The 26319-nt window shown below is 39.7% G+C and overlaps 1 protein-coding gene across 3 annotated transcripts in view; it reads left to right on the forward strand.

Moving 5' to 3' along the window:
* Positions 1-26319, forward strand: part of furinb (furin (paired basic amino acid cleaving enzyme) b) — a 176674-nt gene that overhangs the window by 60968 nt on the left and 89387 nt on the right. For all 3 annotated transcript variants that reach the window (XM_057835926.1, XM_057835927.1, XM_057835925.1), the window contains 2 exons: positions 4711-4839; positions 4924-5000. In XM_057835926.1, coding sequence (XP_057691909.1) covers positions 4711-4839; positions 4924-5000 — 206 coding nt within the window. The remainder of the gene's footprint in view (positions 1-4710; positions 4840-4923; positions 5001-26319) is intronic.

Raw genomic sequence — 26319 nt, forward strand, 5'->3', positions numbered from 1 at the left:
ATAAGGGTATTTTTTATTATTATAAATAAAAATTAAATTCACTGTTTCAAATAGTTACACACAATGGACAATTTCATAGATTATAAAGTTGTTAAATTTGCAGTATTAGGGTGTCACATTTACTGAAATCAAAAGCTATTTAAAACAAAAACATCTTAACAGGTGAAGTTACTCTTCGCCAAAAGACCACATATTTGAAAAGCAGTACTGACTTCACGTGCTCTGGGAAAGATGAGGCTTACCACTTGCTAATTTACGAATTTGCCCTGTTCTTATGCATTTGTTGTCGTCGCAAAAAAATACATTGCAGACGCGTGGCCAAAACTGTTTTAGACCTATTAATTCATCTACTACAACAAGAACAGAATGCATCAAAAGGCAAATGGTAAATTTTTGTTTCTAACTGAACTTTTAACTTGGTTAAAACATGAGAGTTTTATAAACATGTATACTAAATTATTAAGATGGTGCATTGGTGCATTATACATTGTGATGGTGCATTATACATTGTGAAATGTATAAGGTCCTGCCTTCTCAGAATCTCGGGTATCCTAAAAAGTCCCAATTCACCAGCAGAAAATATGATTTGAGAGGGCGTTCACGTGCAATTTTCGACTCGACAAGTGGTATTTACCCTAATTTTGACACCAAATGACAGCGGCATAGCTTCACAACCCATACGGTATTTGAACTTGAGAGTTTTTTGGAAAATTTCTGTTTCTTTATATTAGTTGTGTTGTTTTATTTAGTTGTTGTTTGAATGTGGACTGCCTCTCACCAGCATAGACTTTTATTTGGAGGTTGCTTCAAAGGTTCTCAGTAGGGTTGATCATAGAGATGTCCCGATCCGATATTTGGATCGGATCGGACGCCGATATGGGCAAAAAAATGCGCATCGGTATCGGATCGGCCGACACGGAAAAATTCCGATCCAGACTTCCGATCCAGTTTTTTTTTCCGGTCCAGGTTTTCCAGCGCACCGATATAAATAATCCATTCCAGTTTTTGATTGGTTTCCCTAAAGTCCAGTCCGCATTTTACGGCACACCTTCAACACACTACATTACCGTCTCCCAATTAACCGACAGACTTTATCGGTAAAAATGTCAGCTGTGTGGGATCATTTCACCTTAAAGGACGACAAATACGAAGAGGCAGAGTGCAACATATGCCACAAAGTCAAGCGTGGTGGTAAAGCTGTAAGAAGTTTTAATACAACCAACCTAATCAAGCATTTAGCGACATACCACCACAAACAATATAAGGAGTATGTTAAGAAAACCGAAGACAAAATTAAAGGTCCTACGCAACTAACACTGGCAGAAATTTTTGCTATGCGTGACAAACTGGCACTCGACAGTCCCAAAGCCCAGGGAATAACAAGAGTCATTGCAATAATTCATTGCAAGAAGAAGAATCAAGAATTCATTCTGGATGACGAGCCATTACCTCTCGTGAGTAAAAACGCACCATCCAACACATTATGCTGCATTCCAGAGAAGTAGGAAGTTGGATTTATCCCACTCGGATGGTACCAGTTCCGACCTCAAAGCGTTCCAAGCAAATGTAAACAACAAAGCTGGCTGATCGCGACGAGGTGTTTTTTATTTTGGCCATCCAAAGACATTTTGACCTCCAGCGAACCTGCCTTCGTATAAGCGATCAAATAGTAGAGGAAAAACGACGGCTGCGTTATAGCCCACACTGTAAACTGCCTTTTTTTAGTTAGATCCTTTGCTGATCGTCAATATAAAAACATAGCACAACAAAGATAATTCACTGTATGAGGAAAAAAATACATGGCGTCTCAAATAAACTTGATTTAACTTAATTATTGTGTTATCATTCGTTTTCTTGAGCGCCATTTTGTCCAGTGACGTCAGATTGAAACAACTTGGAAGTCGGGGTAGTTATTTTTTCTTCGACTTTGACCTCCCAGTTCGAGTGGTGTTCCAATGATATTTTCCTAGTCGGAGGTCGGAAAAGTCCGACATTCCACTTTTCTGGAACGCAGCATTAGAACCACGGTACAACATGCCCAGACGTCATTACATCCTTGAGCGATTCTGCCGTGGAAGATTCATGAACGATTCACAAACATCCAAATTTCGTTTATTGAAATATGTCAAGTAAAGCGGAACTAATTCACAGCGAGGTCTTCGGGACGCAATGAGAAACGGACCGCATTGCGTCCCGAGAGTAAACTTCATGCTTGTCTAATAGATATCATATGTATGTAGAACTAGATGCACACTGAAGGAATTTAGTCCTCCCAGCCCAAACCGCACGGGGAGGCTGGCAACAGAACGGAAATGTGCTCCGCCGCTCGACGCCCCCGAAGAGCCAGGCCAGGAGGAAGCTAAACTACGCGCGTTCCTGTGTTAACCCTTTGCACACTGACTCCATGTTTCAAAAGCTTGAAGAACACTCGCCGAAACAGGTTGACAATTTATTCGTCGACAATGGTAAAAAACAAGGCAAAAACAGACGACGGAGGGACAACTCTGGATCCAAAACAAGGCTACATGTTTCCGAGCAGAAGAAAATCTGTCTTATCTCAGTGTCCAGTCTTTTTTAAGTCTTTGCTGACGCGGGTCTTGTCAAAGGCGTTTCTGGGCGTTGCTTTTGGGCCATCCCCGCTGTGGCCGGTTTTGGGTGGCTTAGGTTTGTGCGCGGATTGGGACGCCCGCTATCAACTTTGCTGTCCGGGCTGGTTGTACTTGTTTTAGGACAAAGCGCTTTGTCCTTGGAGTTTGCTGGGAGAGCTGATTACACGAGTTGGTGCGTCAATCTTGTGATAAGACGGCATTGTGTATCTCTTCTATTTCTTCTCATTAAACTATGGTGTGCTGTTTATTTTATATTAGTGTAGTCCTACCGTAAATATGAAAATGATACTATTTCCTGATTAATTATATTACGTGTGTTAGAGTAATGCAAACAGACGGTGCCAACCTGTACCATATGTATGTGTTAGACTATATATGTGTTAGACTAATGCAGACAATTATATGGTCTGTGCGATGACGATATCGTTTCTCCTTCAACAATGACAGACGCGACAGCGTTAGCAACACATGCATTGAAAACTAGGTGCGTTGATAAACAGCCGCCATCTTAAAGCAGGAGACTTCCCTTGTAGGCTGTTGTAGTGAACCTTCCAAGCGAACCTAATTAACTTTTTATCTAAAATACTCCTAAATCGGCAAAATCTTGACTTGAATCTATCTTCAAAACAGTTTTAAAACTTTTCACATGTCAAAAGTAGACAGAAGGGAAATTATGGAATAACGGGAGCAATTTTAACAACTTTTAACAGTTGATTCGCAAAATCATATTAATTGAATGTAGTTTAAAGCTGCTGATACAGAATGGGGACTTGAGTAGTTTATTTACTGTTTTAAAACGTTTTACTGACTGACTATGCCATTTCTGTTTGTTATTTATAATCTTTTGTGTTTGTCACTGAATAAACAGGTCAGTTTTTTGTTACCAACCATTGTGTGTTATTCAAACTCATCTAATTCAGCTGGCTAGTTGTTATCAAGAGTACTAAAACCCTTTTCAACATGAGTCTGACAAATAAGTAAGGAGGCTAAATAACTTTAAACTTTAATACATGGTCAGATAGGCCGGTATCGGTATCGGGTCGGAAGTGCAAAACAATATCGGTATTGGATCGGAAGTGCAAAAACCTGGATCGGGACATCCCTAGTTGATCATCAGAAAAGGAGGGTGGGCATATCATGAGTTTTTCTCTTTTCATAGCCAGTTGATGACTTGAACATTAGGCTGAGTGTCATTTGCATTGAATAGTTTAGGATAATGAGAGGAAAATATAATTTGGAATGCAGTGTAATCATCATCTTATTCATTCCTAGATGAATGGGTTATCACTTTAATTCCTATACTTTTTGGGTCGAGTGATTTATAAGTACAAAGCAATGCTAAACTGCCTGAGTTTGTAATACCCAAGCTCATACCGCTTCATACACACCTTGGCCTTATTTTTATTCTAATTAAGTGTTTTGCCATAATTTTTTAACGACTAATTGTTTGTTTTAGACCTACTTGAGTAATTTATGACTTCGCAGAGTGGTTTAGTGAGTGAGAGAGGGAATGAATTTTTCATTTCTGTTTAGAATGGTAGGTTGTTGAAAGCTTAATTTTTTTTTTTTAAGTCTACATTCAAAATACTTCATGATGCTGAATGTTTTATTCGCTATGCATTGTACCTTACACAATGATTTGCTAACTGTTCTGAGTTCAAATTGCGTTCTTTCTTTTAGTGGAAAGGTGTGAAGTGTTTCTTCATGTTTGTTGTGTTCCTAAATTATTTAATTTTTGTTTCACCTAACTTGCTTGCTGACTCACACTAGAAGGCTCTTTATGCATGCCACATTGACTGGCTGACTGTGGTCACTTTAGAGTGTTGTTTTTTTAATTATGTTAACAGCTAATTGATTAATTCATAGTTGTTTTTGTCAGCATTTCAACACAACCAACAGTTAATTATTTTTCCCCAACTCCAGGGGTCATATACAATACAGCAAAAGCATCAATTTATTAATCCAATCTCAGCATCAGACAAAATCTGATTTACCCACTAAATTAGATTTTGGCCGTGTAAATCTAGCCAAAGAGAAAGAGAATTATGATCAATTCTTACAAAATGTTAAAACCTTTCTAATGATCTTTTGTTTTCTCCAGTCTTCTCTGACTCATCAAGACCTGAATACCAAAGTAGCTTGGGCTCAGGGATACACTGGAAAAGGAATTGTGGTGACTATATTGGATGATGGCATTGAAAAAGACCACCCTGATCTCATCAACAATTATGTTAGTGAAAAGATTGTAATCCTGCTTCATTAATAAATTTAATGAACATGAAGGGTGTTTTAACCTTGGTTCCTGGTCATTTAGGACCCCGAAGCGAGCTATGATGTCAATGACGGAGATGCCGACCCCCAACCAAGATACACTCAGCGTAATGAAAACAGGTAAGAAATGCTGTGACGATAACAATTTGTCAATTTTTTACTTTTTTAAATGAGGAAAGTAGTGATGCACGATAATACATTTTCAACCGATACCGATAACCGATAATTTCCTCCTTGTTCCAACCGATAACCGATAATGTGAAGCCGATAATTCTATTAAAAGATTATGTAAAATTTTTAAAGTATACACAAGAGAAAATATTACTGTGCAAAAATATAATTTATTGCTCCTTTTTTCAACATCAAATGTGAACAATTAGTAAATTCCAACATTTAAATAAAGACAGATTGTCTGACATTGTGTAATGGTAAACTTTTGGCAACAATTACTTGCAGAGTAAATATCCAAGTTGCACAAAAATGCGTTTAAAAGTGAGCCATTCCTAACATATAACATTACTACACTGCAAAAACACACCTCCTTAAAACTAGTTCAATTCCCTTGTTTTCAGTGTAAATCTATTAGAAATAAGTGAAATTATCTGCCAGCACTTCAGTTATATTTCACTCAGATTTCTTGAAGTTGAAAATAAGGTTAACAGCCTAATTTTAAGCAATAAATTATTATACTTAATCCTAAAAAAAAAAAAACGTCAGAAATGTTCAAAAATGTTCAAGAATAGGTATGGTTCAAAACATTATTTAAATGCATTTTTTTCTTGATTTAGGTGAAAAATGACCTTTTTTTTAAGATGTATGGGCTTAATAAGAACAAATGGCAATATTTACTTCAAGTAAGTGGAAAAATCTGGAGCATTTATCTGTTAATTAGTCTTTAACACTCAAAACAAGATGGGGAAAATTATTTGACTAGATTTAAGAAGAATGATCTGATTAAGACGTCTTAAATTTACAGCGTACTGAATGCATTACTGACTGGCTGACTTCTTGTGAGTGGTTTGGTGCATGTTACAATTATCATCTAAACACTGTGCCGAAGCAACTTATTTGACATCACTTGTCCAAATGTCCGTGGTGAGAGTCATGTAATCGGCATGTTTTTCACGAAGAGTGGTGGTCGTATAAACGGCATTATTTTTTTATCCGGGGCTTGGTCTCTCCGGTCACTTCGGTTAGAAAAAACGTCTCTCGTTCGGCATCCCCTCCCGCCTGTGCCCTTCAGTCTGTCCGGCCGCCGTAGTGCACGATGAGTTGAACTGGAGATGAGTGGTGGGGCAGCTACGTTCCTACCGGTGTTATATCCGCCCGCCCCGGCCGTCTAGCCGCGGCATATTCGGGGCATGGCTCTGCTCTGGACGGAGGCGCGTGCCTCGCTTCCCGCACGCCGTGAGGGAACGCTCGAGAAACCGGGGTGTTCGCCGGAGCTCCCGCCGCTGGGCAATGGCGCTCGGCCCGCCTGCCCGCCCCGCCGGTGGCCTGCCAGACCGGCCAGAGCGGTGGGCTCCGTCGGAAGACTGCTACTTGTCGACTATCTGTCTGCTTGCCAGTGTTTAGCCTTAGATGGAGTTTATCACCAGCTTTGGGCTTCATTCCTAAACATCCCGACTCAGGGAGTGCCGCAGCGTCCCTTTATCATCACAAGTCCCGTAGTTTAGCTTAGTTTGTATGTTTAGCTTTAGCATTCGTGCTAGCAGCAGCCTTGTATTCGTTCCAAAAATCTTTGTGATGCAGTTTTAAATGGCTGCTAGGTTAGTGGTGTTGAATGAGGTCTCTTTCTTTCCGCCTCGACGAACTTCTGCAGTGCATGTTTTGCAGATGGCGAGAGCGACGTTTGTTTACCACACGGAAAACAACCCACGTTAGTGAGATCCGCTATAATATTGACTCAACTCTGTTGTGAAACTCCGCCTCCTCTATGACGCCATACTCCTCAACCCCTCCTCCCTCAGGGGCTTCAGAGAGAGGAGGGGTTGAGGAGGCGGCAGTGGAGAAGTGGACAAAACTGCTTTGTTTGCGCACATTTGGAGGCTAAATCAAGTTTATAATTATCAGATTGCATTATCGGTTGAATTTTTTTTTATCTGGATTATCTGTGTGACGTCATAATTGCCATTATCGGCCGATAATTATTGGTGACCGATATTAGCGTGCATCTTTTGAGGAAAGCAAACAAGTTTAATGCTACATTCTTAAAATGCTAATAAATATCACAGTTTAAAAAGACAATGTGTATCAGGTGATTACATTATTAGGATGTAACTCGTCTATGCAATTTAGCAGGAAAGTGAAAGTACTTGTTGGCCTTAACTCAAAAGTCTAAGGAATACACATATATTTTTGTTCCACACTGTTCAAATACAGGTAGTCCCCGGGTAACAACATACCCAACCTACGTGATTCCGACTTTGAAACCGGAGTCTCCTGTGTGTTTTTTGGCGCAGGAAGCGTAAAGCTGGTACTACTTCCGCATGCGAGTAAGAGCGCATGTACAAATGGAGAAGAACATATTTGCGCACACAAAAAAGAGCGCATGTGCACATGAAGAAGAACATATTTGGACACATGTAGAAAAGCGCACGCACACACACGAGGAAGAGCCATTTGCGCCTGCAAAGAGAGAGGGCAAAGAGCTGCAAGCCTGCACAAACATTTGTTGCTTGTGAAGCCTCCACAGAGGCAACACCTATATATAACACCTTTTGTTCTGTTTATTGTGGGTTTTCGATTTGTGGTCGAATACTTGGGACGAGTTGATGTGATTGTTTTTGATGATGTGCGAACGCTAACTGATTGTGTGGATTGTTATTGCCGTATCAGCAGCTTGTTACAAACGCAAATTTGAATAGCTGTTATTGAAGATGAAACTGATTTTATTTCATTTTTATTTTTGTTTCATTCTACAAGTGCTGATGTCATGATCAGCTGAATAAAGTTAGCAAACCACACAGCCGTCTGACATCGTCATTTCGGAGCTTAGCTCGCTGTCTAGCTAGGACTTAGCTCCAACATCCTGGCAAGGACAGTACAATGACGTATAATACATGTTTTGGGAGAGTTAATTTTTAGATTTAGGGTTATTTTGGGGTACTTAAAGGCTTAATTCCGACTTACTCGGAAATTTGGGTTATGTGGCCAGCCTAGAAAAGGAACTCGTTCGGAACGTAAGGACTATCTGTATTCTAATACATTGAAGCTCGGCAGACACCCTTGCCATTTTTTGGGCACTGGTCCATCACATGGTTTTCACCTGCCTTAAGCATTCATGCATGCCTATAATACAGTAATTGCATTCAAAAATGTTTGCCATGCTTCAATGTTAAATCATAAAACCCTAGCATGGAATGAAATCTAAATTTCAATCCGGCTCTTTCTTTGTAATGTTTTCCTCCTCTGCCATATTCTAAGCCCCCTGGAGTAAATGAGAGGCTACATGCCTTTCACATCGACACAGCAAGAATTGTTCTGAATCTGTTTTCAAAGACTGGTGCTTTCTTTGTTGTCATCTGTATTTTTTTCTTGACATCAGTAACAAAGAGCATATCTACAAGGTAGCATTCTTTATTCAATTGCAGACATGTTGTTAAAAAAGAATAACAATCTCTGGCGAGAACTTGTTGTGGCTTTTGTCTTTAAGACATGGTACATGCCGCATTGTTGTTTTAGACCTGCTAAATGTGATGTGAGATTTCTTTTTTATGAAAGCGGCTGCAGGTTTTGATCAGAAGTCTCTTTTCTTGTCCTTGCTGTGAGGTTGGGCAACCATACAGAGAACAGAGCAATATCTGTCAGTGCATTGTATAGTCATACTGTATCATGCTGTCCCACTGACAGAACAAAGCACCACTGGAGGGGATTACTCCTTTCCTCTGATTCAACTCCCCTGTGTAGCCTTGAAAAGATGCACATACACCCTTTTAAATCACAGAGGGTTGACATTTTCACTGTCGAGCACTCCATTGCCTAGTCAGCTACAGAGCACTATATGTTAAACATGAGTCTTGAATTAAAAGCAGGGTCTATGTTGGCCAGGTGTAATGTTTTAAGATTGGTGGGGGGTGCCGTGATTTAGATTAATGCTGAACGTGTGTGAGTAATATTAACTCACAACTCGTTAACGCTCGGATTTGATGAGATTATAGGAAAGCGGGAGTTGTTGTTCTGGCTGCCAGTTTGATTAAAACTAGATGAATGTTTTTTTTCCTCACTGCTTCTAATTAGTGTGAGGTTGTATGCTTCACAGGTTGGCAGTTTTGACTGATATTGGGGATGGAGACGGGCGACACTGAAGGCTGGTTAATTATTGATGAGAGTTTCATTATTTTTGCTGAATTGTTTTTACCATCTAAGCAAACCTTAGCAATAATGCAATTCACTAACTGCACTTAAATTTTATTTACGCATGTTGTGATGCACAAATTTGAGATTGGTCAATTTGTGCACAGCACTGCAGTGGCGACTTTGTCAAATGTTCTTAATTAGGTTTGGATAAAAACTGGCATCGCTAGATGAAGTAGGGAATGCTTTTCCAACTGGCAGAGCATACTTCCACAGTGGACCCCCGCAACACCAGCAGTTGTCCTCGGCCGGTACCTATCGATTATTTCAGACAGGCACAGTAGCTGGCAGAGAACATGAGAATGACTAGTGAGCCAAAATACAAATGTGCGTGGATCGCCGACACATTGCTCTCTGGGTGGGAGCTGCTGAGCCTTTTTTTTTTAAGATCCCCTGTATGTGTGTTTTTAAATAAATGAAAGTTAATTAATTATTTGGTTAATTCACATGGCATCTATCTTCTTGTGGGCCATTCTGAGGTGGGGTCCGCGTTACCTGTGGGCTGCCAGTTTTGACCCATCCTGGCTTAAATACTAATTATAGTGTACCTGCAGATGAGTAGTACAACAAAAACATTTTTTTTTTGTCTCTGCAGTGAAAACATTACATTTATATTAAAGTGCGTTAGAAGTCTAGACTATTTTCCATAATGGTTATGTAACACCTTTTGATTTGCATATCTATATAAAGTTATTGTATGAGTTCTATAAATCTTTCTGATGGTTGAACCCTCTTTGCTAACATTGGATTTCAGACTCGGTGAATAGGCTCAGATACCATCTGGATGAGTAAGAATATTGTATATTCTGCATGCTCCTCTGCCTTCAAAACGTGTGGAATAACGAACAGTGACGTGTTGGAGAAAGCTGAAGTAGGACTCTGTTGCCAGGGGAAGGGTACCAAAAATGCACTTTCTGGCATTGACAGTTGTGGTATGATTGCATTTACTGCCTGCTTGCTGCTTGCCCCCATGAGTGTTACAATGCCTGTTATGCGGGTAGTTGCACCTACAAATTTACAACCACTACTGTTTGCTTGCAGCATACAGTTTGAAATGTTTTATGCAGATACAAATATAAATATAAATAAAAGCTTTTAGTGGTGAGGACAAATCCTAGGTAAGAAGCCCTAGTCAATGAGAAAAAGACTGTTCTCTACCAACTTGCTAATTAGAAATAACTTCCAGATGCTTTTATAGGTCTAATCTGCTATTTCCAGTATTACCTTTTTCAATAAAACTTGAATTAATTTTCGGACTATATATTTCGGATGTGCCAGAATTTTCTCCAGTTAAATGTGGAGAAGACAGAGGTGATCATTTTTGGGCCAACAAAGGAAAGGTCAAAGATAAGCAGGCAACTTAGTACAATGTCACTTACAGCTACAAATCAAGTCAGAAACCTTGGCGTAATTATTGACTCAGACCTAAAATTTGATTGCCATCTAAAGTCCGTCACTAAATCCGCTTATTACCACCTAAAAAATATAACCAGAATTAAGGGGCTTATGACTCAACAAGACATGGAAAAACTTATGCATGCATTCATTTTCAGCAGATTGGACTATTGCAACGGTATACTTACGGGTCTTGATAAAAAATCAGTCAGGAAGCTGCAGCTAGTACAGAATGCTGCAGCCAGAGTCCTCACAAATACAAGGAAGCTGGACCACATTACACCGGTTTTGAAATCGCTACACTGGCTTCCAGTGAGTCAAAGGATAGACTATAAAATACTACTGCTCATCTACAAAACACTTAATGGCCTTGGACCAAAATACATGCTTGACTTGTTAGATTCCTATGAGACATCTAGACCCCTAAGGTCGTCTGGAACCGGTCTTCCGCATATTCCAAGAACAAGAACCAAGCAGGGTGAGGCAGCATTTAGTTATTATGCTCCTCACCTCTGGAACAAGTTACCTGAACGTCTGAAGTATGCTCAAACTGTTAGCTCTTTTAAATCAGGGCTAAAAACGCTTTTGTTTAGCACTGCATATCCATAACTGGCTATATATTTCAATTTACCTGCTTTCTATTCCTCTTGTGCTTATCTCCATTACTGATTTCAATTATTATTAGTAGTAATAGTTTTTGTTCCATTTTTGTTTTATTTTTATTTATTTATTTGTATTCCATTTGTGTTTAAATGCGATCTTTTGTCTTGGTTTTTACGTTGTATTAATTTAAATGTGATTTTTATGATCTTCATGTGATGTAAAGCACTTTGAATTGCCTTGTGTTGAATTGTGCTATATAAATAAATTTGCCTTGCCTTGCCTATAAGCCACACCCAGCAAAATTTTACCCCAAAAACTATATTAGCCATACTCAATTATAAACCACTGTGTCCACATCAGTTTATGGCAGGAGTAGGCAAACTAACTAAACAATCCATCTAGAGGATACCCTTCCACCAATCTGGTGTCTCAGTTGATTTCAGTCAGGTGCTTCTTGTTTCCACTGATACCTCATTGGTTAAACACTGTGCCGGATCTGTTGGAAGAAAGATCAGGACCCGCTGCGGCCCTTGAGGACCGATTCGCCCACTGCTGGCTTATGGGATATTTGCATTAAATGACATGCAGCTCATTAGTCTGTAAAAATCAATAAACAAGATGCACTGGACAATAAGTCACAGGGTTCGAAGAAGCTGAAAAAAGTTTTAGCTTGTAGTCTGAAAATTACTGTAATTATTATTTTTGGGGCTTTGGTAATCGATTAATCTATCAATCAGTTAGCTTGAATAATCGAGTAATCGGATTACGAATATTTAATGTGTTGCAGAATAAATTTTAGGATATGTAAACAAGTGTTTATGCTTGCAAATAATATTTATTTTGGCTTACTAAGATTCCACTTTTAAAAGAGCATTAAATGCGAATACAAAATAAATTTCCTGAGTGCTTCTTCAACTATGCAGAATTGCCCTTTCATTTCATAAGTGCAAAAAATGCATGTAAAAAAAAAAATTAAATACCTGAACCTAGCCTCAAACGATATAAAAAATATAATAAATGACGATCTGAGTACAACAAAAGAACAATTGGCTAACTTGCATAGCAGAAGTTGCTAGCCATTTTTTACAATGCTCTTAACAAATTGCTCCAACGCATATTCCTACAAAACAATGCTAAATATACTTCTAAACTAAATAACGAATGCAAAAACAAACATATTAGCTCAATATTGGTTAGTTGGTGATTCTTTTATTCATTAACACTACCATGGGTGGATCAGTTGAAACAAATCACTTTTGTAGCCAGAGAAGGATCATCTGACTCTAATCAGCATATCTTTTGTGAGCATTGAGGTCCTCGTTAGTCGTTCCCATTCACACTTGCAAAACCACAGGGTTAGATTGCTTCAATTAGCATCTTGAGTGTTTGCAGGGCAGGGCTGCCTTGGCTTTGTCGGACAGTGGACCGCTCAGGCAACAATCGGGCGGACAACTTTTTACGTACACAAGAGATGGTGTAATAAAAAACAAAACATTTTTATGTGGTGACATATGACACTTCGCCCTTTTCCCGGGGCTAGGTGTTAGAGGTTGTTGCCGAAGGAATTTTTCCTTCTGCGCCTTCTTCCACCCGTCTCTCATGCCTTTCGGTGTATGCCTAATACAACCTATATGCATTTAGTGCTGCCATGTCAATCATATTGTAGAACACAGCGACTGGTCATCTTCGTGTTCCTCTATGTTTGACAAAGCCAAGGGAGCCCTGGATTTGCAAATATTCAAGATGCTAATTGCATCTATCCAAAGTGAAACCCCTCATTCACACCTAGGCATCGACTCCATAGGAGTGTGTAGGGGGGTTGTCTGCTTGATTGCTTGTTTGAGTGGTCTATTGTTTGACAAAACTAAGTAGTCAGTTTGGTATCGGGGTCATCTGATGCCCTTCTGGTCTTTCTTTCTAGCCAAAAAAGCCCCGGGACTTCCAGTGTTAAAATTAAAATTTGGCAGCCTTTTTAAACATGCTCTTCTCCGTAGTGTGTCAAATATACAATACATTTTTGTCACTTCACAGATTTATTTAGCACAGAAGAAGATAGTACAGTAATTTTGTTGATCGTTGTTGGTTATGATGTCACTGTACAGTTCACTATTGGCCTCCTAATAGCAGTCATTATAACAGTCCTTCTCAGCAAAATACTTCTTAGGAATAAAATATTACAGCAAAGTACACCAGTGAATATTTATGCAATATGGCATTGTTCAGGGATTTGTTTTTATCTTTATGTTACAAAAAATGGCAAACAGTTACATTTTCATATTCACAAGTGCAAATAGCATACAGTACATTAGTCATTTTTAAGTACACCGCCTATCAAAATGATTCATTTCCTCTTCTACCTCTGTGCTGCTGAGTGATAAAGTTGATTGATTCAGAGAGCATAACATCTGTCACAGTTTTATCACAGGCGACCTGCAGTAGCTATGCCGGTAATATAATTGCAGCTGAAGGAATCAAACCTTAGTCCTTTTTGTCATAACCTGAATACTTTTGACCATTATTTTCATGCAATAGCTTGCCTGACCAGACAGCATTCTGGTTTTCTTACCATTTCTCTGGAAATGCAGGGCTAAAACAAGATAATAATAATAATAATAATAATAATAAATACTGAATCATTGGACATATCATTGAATTCATGGCAAAAGCAACTATGTGCTAGAATTTCGTGCCAGAACTCCCTGATATAAAGGTTGCCACGGAGCCAGAAGTTAATATATTCATTTAATTTTTAAGGGGGGCAGCAAACCTCCTAAAACCACCGAAATGCAAAGAACACTGCTTTTGGTACAGTTATACACAATCAAACACAACAGGTCTTCCTGTAACAAGGGATACATGGGAAACAGATTTTCATTCAAAATTTTATTTTTTTCAACGATTTGCAAAATAACAGTTGACAAAAACACCAGTAACCCCATCCTTCATCTCCTAATATTATTTTCCCTCATTTCCTCACACTAAAATGCAAAACCTCAATTTGAACTACTTCAGAACATGACTAAAGAACATAGGAGGTACATTAAAATTGAAGATAATGTAAACATTGCCTTTTTTTTAAATATTAAAGATATAATTTGAGACCCAATTTCAGTCACAGAAGAAAAATAAGTCCAATGTATTTTGAAGATAACACATTTTTTTAATTATGAGGAAATAAATAATTAGCCTTACATAAATGAACAAAAATAAGTCCACATGTGCACATTAACATGGAAGATGTTCTGAACCTTGTTGTTACAAAAAACCTGTGTATTTGAACCAATCAGAGTTACTATCACATACAGTGGGGAGAACAAGTATTTGATACACTGCCGATTTTGCTGGTTTTCCCACTTGCAAGCCATGTAGAGGTCTGTAATTTGTATCATAAGTTCTCTTCAACTGTGAGGGAAGGAATCTAATACAAAAATCCAGAAAATCACATTATATAATTTTTAAATAAATTTGTATTTAACTGCATGAAATAAGTATTTGATACATTACCAACTAGTAAATATTTCGGCTCTTAGTTCTTTTTTAATAACCCCCTCCTGTTCTCCACTCCTTACCAGAAGTAACTGCACCTGTTTGAACTTGTTACCTGTATAAAAGACACCTGTTCACATGCTCAAACAAACAAACTCCAACCTCTCCACAATAGCCAAGACCAAAGAGCTGTGTAAGGACATCAGTGATAAAATAATAGACCTGCACAAGGCTGGGATGGGCTACAGGAAAATAAGCAAGCAGCTTGGTGAGAAGGTAACGACTGTCAGAGCGATTATTAGAAAAAGGAAGAAGTTCAAGTTGACGGTCAATCTGCCTCGTTCTGGGGCTCCATGCCAGATCTCACCTCGTGGGGCATCACTGATCATGAGGAAGGTGAGGGATCAGCCCAGAACTACACAGCAGGACCTGGTCAATGACCTGAAGAGAGCCGGAACCACAGTCTCGAAGAAAACGATCGGAAACACATTACGCCGTCATGGATTAAAATCCTACAGCGCACGAAAGGCAAGGCAAGGCAAATTTATTTATATAGCACAATTCAACACAAGGCAATTCAAAGTGCTTTACATCACATGAAGATCATAAAAATCACATTTAAATCAACACAACGTAGAAACGAAGACAGAAGATCGCATTTAATCACAGAATAAAAATAAATAAATAAAATAAAAATAAAACAAAAACTACTACAAATAATAATAATTGAAACCAGCAATGGAGATAAAAACAAGAGAAATAGAAAGCAGGTAGATTGAAATATATAGACAGTTATAGATATGCAGTGCTAAACAAAAGCGTTTTTAGCCCTGATTTAAAAGAGCTAACAGTTTGAGCATACTTCAGACGTTCGGGTAACTTGTTCCAGAGGTGAGGAGCATAATAACTAAATGCTGCCTCACCCTGCTTGGTTCTTGTTCTTGGAACATGCAGAAGACCGGTTCCAGACGACCTTAGGGGTCTAGATGTCTCATAGGACTCTAACAAGTCAAGCATGTATTTTGGTCCAAGGCCATTAAGTGTTTTGTAGACGAGCAGTAGTATTTTATAGTCTATCCTTTGACTTACTGGAAGCCAGTGTAGCGATTTCAAAACTGGTTTAATGTGGTCCAGCTTCCTTGTATTTGTGAGGACTCTGGCTGCAGCATTCTGTACCAGCTGCAACTTCCTGACTGATTTTTTATCAAGACCTGTAAATATACCGTTGCAATAGTCCAATCTGCTGAAAATGAATGCATGCATAAGTTTTTCCATGTCTTGTTGAGTCAGAAGCCCCTTAATTCTGGTTATATTTTTTAGGTGGTAATAAGCGGATTTAGTGACGGAATTTAAATGGCTATCAAATTTTAGGTCTGAGTCAATAATTACGCCAAGGTTTCTGACTTGATTTGTAGCTGTAAGTGACATTGTGCTAAGTTGGCTGCTTATCTTTGACCTTTCCTTTTTTGGCCCAAAAATGATCACCTCTGTCTTCTGCACATTTAACTGGAGAAAATTCTGGCACATCCATTCATTGATTTGATGAATGCATTTGCTCACGGGTGACTAAGGGACTATAATCATGTGGGGACACAGAAATGTACAGTTGTGTGTCATCTGCATAGGCGTGATAGGAGATGTCATACTGTTCCATTATCTGAGCTAACGGAAGCATATAGATGTTAAATAAGAGTGGTCCAAGAATTGACCCTTGAGGGACTCCACACGTGAATTTGGTTCGTTCTGACTGATGGTTTCCGATTGACACAAAGAAATCCCTATCATGTAGATAGGATGTGAACCACTGAAGAATAGTGTCAGTAAGCCCTACCCACTGTTCCAATCTGCTGAGTAGTATGTTGTGATCAACCGTGTCAAATGCGGCGCTGAGATCCAATAGTAGCAGAACAGATGATTTGCCTGCATCGGTATTCCGACGAATATCATTTAGGACTTTGATAAGCACAGTCTCGGTGCTGTGTTGTGGTCGAAATCCAGACTGAAATGAGTTAAAAAGATTGTTTTGCATCATATAATTCTGGATCTGTTCGAACACAACCCTTTCGATAATTTTCCCCAGGAATGTCAGATTTGATATTGGCCTGTAATTACTAATGGTTGAGGCATCCAGATTAGGTTTTTTTAGGAGAGGTTTTATTACTGCAGTTTTTAAAGTCTGAGGAAACTCTCCTGTTTGGAGAGAAGTATTTATAATCTGAAGTATGTCTGGGGCTATGCAATGAAAAACAGTTTTGAAAAAGTTTGAAGGAAGGATGTCAAGGCAGCATGTTGTGGGCTTTAATTTCGACACAATTTCTGTTAAAGTGGCATAGTCCAAGAGGCTAAACTGTCTAAGATTGACGTGGGGGACATTTTGGGAGGCATTTAGTGTAACATTTGTTAATCTGGAGTTGCACACAGTCTGTCTAATCTTTAGTACTTTGTGTGTAAAGAATGCTGCGAAATTATTACAGGACACCTCAGATGCCAATTCCTGAGGTATTGATGCTTGTGGGTTTGTCAGTTTGTCAACAACAGAAAATAGTGTGCGGGTATTGTTAGTGTTTCTACTAATGATCTCTGAAAAATATGACTGTCTAGCATTTTTCAGTTCCTGGTTGTATTTGCGAAGACTGTCTTTGTAGATATCATAAAAAACTAGGAGTTTGTTTTTTCGCCATCTGCGTTCTGCTCGTCTACAAACTTGCTTTTGTTTTATAGCTAGTATGGCATTTCTCCAGGGTGACCTCTTCTTTCTTGACAAAGATTTTGTCTTAATCGGGGCAATAGTGTCAATTACAGTCATCACACTGGAACTGAAACTATTTACAAGTTCTTCCACTGGAGCTATTGTAGGGGTTAATGGTGAGGCATAGGCCTGTGTGAATAACGCACAAGTGTTATCACTTATGTAACGCTTCCTAATCACCTCTGTTTCCGTTATCAGAGGATGGACAGGGGTGGTCATTTTAAACATAATGCAGTAATGATCAGACAGAGCAACATCATTCACTGTGACCTCAGAGATGTTAAGACCTTTGGATATTATTAAATCCAGTATGTGCCCTCTGTTATGTGTTGGAACTGTGACATGCTGAGATAAACCAAATGTATCCAAAATATTTAAAAGCTCTATAGCACATCCTTCTTCAGGATTATCAACATGAATGTTAAAGTCACCCACTAGAACAACACAATCAAAGTCCATGCAGACAGAAGACAGCATTTTGGTAAACTCATCAAAAAACATTGTGTTATACTTTGGTGGTCTGTAAAGTGTTACCAAGGCAGCTCTGCAAGGGCTTTTTAGCTGAATGACAATATATTCAAAGGAATCAAACTGACCACATGAAATATTCGTGCATTGAAAACTGTCCCTGATCAGACTGGCAACCCCACCTCCTTTCTTATGGGTTCTTGGCGCACTAAAGAAATTAAAGTTTGTGGGGGTTGCCTCAATCAGAACTGTCGAGCTCTTATCTTTATCTAACCAAGTTTCTGTTAGGAACATCATGTCAAGGTTATGTTTGCTGATAAACTCATTAATTAAGAAAGATTTGCCAGCTAAAGATCTTATATTTAGCAGAGCCAATTGGAGATGCCAGACTGGATTCACTGGTGAGTTTTGGGAATGACATACTATGCTTAACAGGTTGGCAGAGTTGATTGAACGTTTTTTATTTCTCACCAATCTAGCCCTTTTTGTGTTGTTTATCACCACTGGGATTGTTGAGCATACAGACTGTACTCCATAGGGCCCCGGCTTTTGCTGGGACAGAACAGTCTTTGTAATGTTGTCACAGCCTGGACCCGGTGCATATCATATTGGTGTCGCAAACATGGCTTCCTCCATAGAAGGATAATACCGTGTAGTTCCAGAGTTGTAGTGCTTTGGCTTTGCCCCGAGAGAATTCCAGGGGAGGCTGGTTGGTTTGTTGCCATCTTCCCCTGGCACCTGTCGGGTGTGACAGGTACAGGGTGGAAGCGAAGACATGAACTTGAGGAGATCAAGAGACTGGTTAACCTTGCTATTTAGATCCATGGAGTCCAGACCAGGTTGACTCATTATTCCATCCAAACTAAGTCGTCGGCGGGGTGGCTTCCGGGACTGTGGGGATTTAGGCCTTGATGAGGCCTTAGCCTGACTGAGTCGGCGGAGTGGTGGCGTCTTGGAGTGTGAGGATTTGGTGCTGGATGGGGCCTTATCCTGGAGTCGGCGGCGTAGTGGCGTCTTGGAGTGTGAGGATTTGGGGCTGGATGGGGCCTTATCCTGGAGTCGGCGGCGTGTTGGCGTCTTGGAGTGTGAGGATTTGAGGCTGGATGGGGCCTCGTCAGCAGAGGATTGCACGGTCAGGTGGTTCTCCTCCTGTTGAGCTGATGGAGCCGCTTCTTGGGTCTCGTCTGAAGGAGGTCGATCACCTGCTACCAGGGTCTCTTCCCGTTGAGGCAGTGGAGCCTCAGCAGAGGGTTGGTCACAGCCTGGCAGTGCTGGCTTAGTCACTTCTCCTTCAGCGATTGTAGGCTCCATTTTTGGAGGAGACGATCCTGCGTGCTCACCAGCCTCAATGTTTATCAGATGTTTTGGGACAGCTTGCCTCCTTTCCTCGAGATAAGCAGACTGTCTGTGCCTCAAGAGATAAAACATGCTGCTGCTTAGTAACCGCACTCCTGACTTATTTAGGTGAAGGCCATCATTTTTAAAGAGATGCCTGCGCCCTGAAAATATGTTGAAATTGTCAATGAAGTACATCGATTGTCCAGCGCATGTAGCTTTGAGCCATTTGTTGAGCATCATCACTCTGCTGAAACTTTCATCCCCCAGCCTGGGCACGGGTGTGGGTCCACTGAAAAACACCTCAGTATTTAAAGTACTGACTTTGTTTATCAGTTCAGTGAAGTCTTGCTTTAAAAGCTCTGATTTTTGCTTCGCAATATCGAGTGCTCCTGTGTGTATTATCAGAGTAGTGGCTGTTGGATGCTGAGCAGCAATGCTCAGGATACTAGCTGTGATATCAGACACAGTTGCTTTATTAAAACAACATACTTTGGTATTGTTGCTACAAAAGTGTTTTATCCCATTCACAGCAATGTCGCCCACTATCAGAGTGCAGGGCCCAGTGGGTCGCTTTCTCTGTAGCCTGTTAGCACATGCATTAGCATCGTACCTCTCTTTCGAGCTGGGTGTTCCAACTTTCCCGGGTTCAGGAGTCTCGGAGAGTGGCGTAAATCTATTTTCCAGTAGAATTCCAGCAGCTTGAGGCACTTTGCTTTGACCCTTTGTTGTTGCCTTGATCTGTGATAATTTCTTTTCTGGTGCCGGAGTAGATGACGCAGTCTTCTGCAGAGGTGGCCATTCCTTTTCATCGTCAATCTGCCAGTGCTGGGTTCTGCCAGGGTCCCGTTGAGTCTCGATGGTGTTTGTTTGCATTCTGTGGGTCCGCTCCCACTCGCTGTTTTGGGAGATCGGCAGAGTGGTTTCATTCCCAAGTTGTCCATTTACCTCCATATTCACTTCAAGCCGGTAGATTTTTGTTTCCAGTACTGCTATCTTCTGGAGCAGTTTGTGGTAATCATCCATTGACAGGGGAGGCATGTTGCTACTTAGCTTCCGTTAGCCGAATTCCTCAGTTCCAGTCGCGATAAGGCAGACTTGTGTTCCAGTAACGACAAAAAAGCACTTTAAAATGCTCAAAAATGCTCAAAAAGCCTTTGTTTCAATATAAACAAGATTAAAAGAAAATCCCAAGACTTGCTGAGTAATTTAGAGGTGATTAAAAATGATTAAAAAGATGATTGAAGCTTGAGAAGCAGGAGCAAAGCAGAGAGACGTCTGCACAGTAGCGAAGCAGCAGGAGGAGTCCCGTTGCTGAAGCCAGTGCATGTCCAGACACGTCTGAAGTTTGCCACTGACCATCTGGATGATCCAGAGGAGCAATGGGAGAAGGTCATATGGTCGGATGAGACCAAAATTGAACTTTTTGTTCTAAACTCGGCTCGTCGTGTTTGGAGGTAAAAAAAAAAGAAGGGTGAGTACAACCCCAAGAACACCATCCCAACCGTGAAACATTGAGGAGGAAACCTCATTTTTGGGGGCTGCTTCTCTGCCAAGGGGACGACTGCACCGTATTGAGGGGAGGATGGATGGGGCTATGTATCGCCAGATCATGGCTGACAACCTCCTTCCTACAGTGAGAGCCCTGAAGATGGGTCGTGGCTGGGACTTCCAGCATGACAACGACCCAAAGCACACAGCCAAGGCAACTAAAGAGTGGCTCCGTAAGAAGCATCTTAAGGTCCTGGAGTGGACTTGCCAGTCACCGTTTGGTATCTGTAATAGCAAACAAAGGTTTTTGTACCAAATATTAAGTTCGATTTTTGTGATATATCAAATACTTATTTCATGCAATTAAATGCAAATTTATTATTTAAAAATCATACAACGTGATTTTCTGGTTTTTTGTATTAGATTCCGTCCCTCACAGTTTAAGAGAACTTATGATACAAATTACAGACCTCTACATGCTTTGCAAGTGGAAACCCAGCAAAATCGGCAGTGTATCAAATACTTGTTCTCCCCACTGTATCAGTCTGTCAGCCAATTGAATGAGCAGCTGAGTCCAGGGTGGTTTGCTGTGCGCATGCGCACATTGGCGCGACTCGTCAGATACACTGAGACGAAGTGGGTGGACAGCTTGGTTATTTAACAGGTTTTGACAGATGCCATCATATTTTCAGGATCGAAGCACCGTACCGGATCGTTCTAGCCCAAAATCTTTTACCAGTACGCCGTACTGTATCATTCCAGCCCACTTTCATCCTTGCCTTTAATTAAATACTTTGGTCAAAAATGTCGTGAACTACAAGTGAAAAGAAAAAAAAGCCTAATGTTGATTTATTATAATACTGAGTATAGACATCCCATAGAAACTGATTGAAATCAAATGTCATGCAAAGAGGTAGATCTTTATTATTACTACTACTGTGGCCCAGTAAACAACCACATTCAGTGATGCTTTCATCCTTCCCATTAACAGTCAAAACACAACATAAACAGGGCGATATGTAATTGGGGCTATGCTCATCCACTGGTTTGTACCAGCACTTAAATGCCATGCTGAAAAAGGCTATAATTGGGGCTTCACCCATTCGTACTAATGGGCTCATAGTGAAAAGCTTTTAAATATAAGAGTTGAATTTAGTTACATTCCATCACAGTGTTTAAATCTCTTAACAGTTTTTAGAATGCAATGCCCAAGTTGGGCCCAGTTGAAATTAATAAATGTGTTGTATCTCTAAAATAATCATTTAACAATGTTGTGTTTTGTAGGGCATATAAGCCCCATGTTTGATGGTTTTGAGGTCGGCAGCCTTTTGTTCTGTGATGGAGATGTTTTGGAGCACAGATTGATAGAGAAATTGTGTTTTTTTAGAAACACATTTAGCAAAAATCTACGTCTAAATATTTTCTATAAACTTCCCTGTTTTCTGTCACAGTGAATACAGTCATTATAACACTGTCACTGCCGGGAAGTCGACTCGTTTTTCCAAAAAAAAAAAAAAAATTAATGACAAGATAAAATTTCCCCTAGGAGTCATGCCACATCATGCCATGCCAAAAATAGGAATTCCATTCTTATCATTATTGTCAAGGGTGCACATCTTTTCCATGTGGTTCTCTAATGAGCAGCAAAGGTTGATGCTCGGTGCTCATTTGTTGTTGTTTGGTCCTAATTTGTTTTCCCGGCCCACCAACTTCATGGATAAATTTAAAGACTGTGCAGGTTTTGACTGGCCCTTAGAGCTTTAATGAAGGCAAAAGAAAACATTACGTATGGGATGTTGTTATTTTGATGCGCACGTCGGCAGTGCAAGCAAATGTGCAGCAATTTGTCTTCAGTATGACAATTTAGAAATGAATGTTTCTGTTTCTGTATGTCTGTATTCCTGTGTGAAACTGTTTAAAACTTGAGACGGCACATCCATAATACTGCTCTGTTAGAGGTCAGCACCAATTGTCACAGTGTGCTACAGTACCAGACACAAGGGGGAAAAAAAATTTAAACAAGTTGAAAAGGAGGACATCAATCAGGATTGCAGTGCTGAATAGAATCGACAACATGTGATGATTTTTGTTCCTAGCACTTGAAAATAGGTGGAGAAGACATATTTTGCCTGCTCTACCTCATTAAAAAGTACTTACACACAGGTGCCGTATGCACTTATCTTCCGGGATCTGTGTTTTGAGACACAAAACCAGCCATTGCGTTTCATCTTTGGTTTGATGAATCACTGTGTTTTGCAGTATTGGCTGTTTGACAGGCACAATCCTGGGTGAGCAACACCAGTTTAACAACGCAATCATGTTTTCATCTGTTTTTTTTTCATGCACAGTACAAACCTACAGTAAATCAGGCAATATTTGTATTGGAAATATAAAATGTGAAGTACAACGTTTGAAAAGATAATGATACATCACAGTGTTCGACAGCCTATGTGGAGCTCTGTTTGGAGCATAGCTTTGTTCTGACCCCTTGAAGTGACTTTATCCTCTGCCTCATCATCAGGGTCTGAGAGACAAAAATGGGTATTTTTGTGTGTTGCCATGGCAGCAGCGAAACTGTAATTAGATTAGTTTTGATCATGTAAGAAAGAATTCCCTGAGACAGCTACCCATTACTCATCAAAAGAATGTTGGATGAGTTCTTTTCATCATTTATTTGTAAAAGAAATATTAACAAATTGACTTTAGGGGTTGGCGGGGGTTGTGTTCAGTCACTTTCAGGATACATCACGTGATCGTGTACATCGTAGAAAAACAGATCTTTGAGAATTACTTGATAGTTAATTGGTGCTAATGGAAATTCTTGCCCGGATGTACATGGGAGAGCCATACTTTTGCAATGGTTTGGCACTCTGGTGTCTTTTACTTGCTCCCGAATACTGGGACTACACTGCAACGACTGCGCCGGTGGAGTACTCCGTACCCAAAGCTAAATTGCAACTGCATTTTAAAAGAGAACTCAGTAACCAAAAAAAACTGTGCTAGGGTACATCACAGTGCTACGTGATCTCGCATTTACATGTGACTTCGGAGATCGACCAGGTAACATTATTCAAGACCAGCTTGTGGAACACGTACTCAGCCAGTAGAGGCCAGAGGTTTTCCTGGCGAACTGTATACTTACCCTTGATTGGGCAATAGATTGAAGGTGCTGTGTAGGAAGCAAAGATAGGGCTGCACGATATCCATTTTTTGAAACCGATACCGATATTGATAACTTCCTGCTCCTCAAGGCCGATACCGATGCGATAACCGATAATATCTATGTATAATTTTTCACCTTAGTTTTTGAACACCTGTAGGTCAAAAATACTAGTGGTTGAATAAGCAAAGATTTGCCTTTGACCGAACCAGAATGTTCATAATGACATAAACATTATTATAATGAACAAAACAAAGACAAGAACAGTTTTGACTTCAAATAAAGTGCCCATATTCATTCTTTCAAATAAATGTAATTTGAGTCGATCACAATCGATCAGTCAATATCATTGACGATGTGTTCCCCTGAACAATGAGCACTGATCTAAAACAAACATAAACCCAACAGGTATTGTACTTTGTCAGCAGATAAAACATTTGGTGCAACAGGAGAGGAGACTTTTGTCATCTTGGTCCATGAAACAATTTTCTTAACCTGGCAATTATAGAACAGCAAGCCTATCAATAACCAAAAGGCCTCTCAAGAACTAAACATAACACTGCAAAATGCAAACATTGGCTAATTGCCATAGTAAGGTATATAATTCAGTGAAGGAAAAATACGGCCTCTATAACAGTAACAAAACTTTGCATAATGGCAAAACAGGAGTGGAAACAAACGTACACATCCCAATCCGACACCGAGCCATAAAATATTATTAATAGGCCCGATGATATGTTATCGGACTTATTGGGATGACGTCATAATTCCTATTATCGGGCCGATAATTATCGGAACGATAATTATCAAGCACCTCTAAGCAAAGACCATGTTGAACATGTGGTTGACCCACCATCCATACCAAAACAAGAAACTCAAAGTAGGGCTATGGCTGAAACTTTTATGTTGGTTTACTTTGTTGATGTTCAGGACACATTTAAATTGTTTTGCATGAAGAACCATTACACTTTACGTTCCATCTTGATTTCGGTTCATATGTTAACTTACGTAAAATATGAGTGAACTCATTTAAGAAAGGGGGAGATGATGCCTTTGGTCAGTTAAAGGTTGCTTCACATGGACTGCACTAAATTAAAGAGAAATGCTGTGTCATACTTGAGACAGTAGTCGAAAGGCTGTGATCCGAATGTAACTCAGAGTGAATAATAAAGAAAAGTGTCCAGCATCTAAGGTGTTCTCCATACCACGAGTGCCTGAGTGCACCTTTCGTCCATTTGATGGAAAATTTGGTTGGCGCAATGTGAAGACTGAAGTTTTTTGAACAAGTCATTTGCAAGTGTTGTTGTGAGGTAGCTCTCCAACCGGACCCTGGTCCTCTTGGTCTAATGTGAAAGTGCCCTTACACATTCACTACTCACTGTAAATCAGCGCATTATGAGTTGTCCATGAACTACTGAAAGATGGTGTTTTTTGCATTGAAATAACACTGAAAAAGGGGGGGGTCGTCTTATATTCGCGGTCTAGACATTATACCCATTCACGACGCTAGGTGGCGCCAGATATCATTGAAGCGATGTTCTGTCATGACAGATCTCAGCTACTATCTCCATTCACGACTCTAGATGGCGCCAGATATCATTGAAGCGATGTTTTGTCATGACACATCTCAGCTACTCTTTTTAGTTTAACCAGTTAGCATTATTTTATTGCAATGCTTTTCCTTATTCAGATTTGTTTCAAGACTACAGTTACAGTTAGACTTCACTTTGATGGTTAATGCATTTATTGCAATTTTGTTGTTTTATCACAATAGATTGGTTTATTTACATTTCAAAAACCAGAAGCCATTCATTTATGAATGTGATTGCGCTTTAGTTTACATATTTTAATGTTCAGATATTTAGATTTGAATGAGGCAAAATAAAATGCTTTTTCTCTCAAATATATTGTTATAATCATTTGTTTCGGATGTACTGTAATTATTTTCTGTATAAAAATTGATTTGGTGTTTAAAAAAGTCTTTTTTCAAACTTGAGTCTTGAAAAAGAGGGGGTCGTCGTATAATGAGGGCCGATACGGTACTCAAAGTAGGGCTTCAGTCCACTTTTAAAACTCTAGTCTTAAATATGATGGAAATAAACAATTGTTAAAAGATTTCGATGATAACATAAAATGTCTCGCAACCATACGTAATGGTATATTGATTTGATCAGGTCAGGTGACTGTGAGTGTGTTTTGAAAACCAAGGTGTCAAAGTTCAAGGAGCAATTAAATATCAGTCAATAACTTGCCTGTTTTATCTCAAACTCACAGAGCCACAGATTTTATTCAATGCTGCACATAGTTTGATTCTGTAAAACAACTGTGAACAGTGACAAAAGTTGATGTGCTTCTTTGTTGCCTGCATCTCTCTGGTGCACCGCACTCAAGCAACT

This window comes from Corythoichthys intestinalis, chromosome 5 (assembly GCF_030265065.1).
Source record: "Corythoichthys intestinalis isolate RoL2023-P3 chromosome 5, ASM3026506v1, whole genome shotgun sequence".
Lineage (NCBI taxonomy): Eukaryota > Metazoa > Chordata > Actinopteri > Syngnathiformes > Syngnathidae > Corythoichthys > Corythoichthys intestinalis.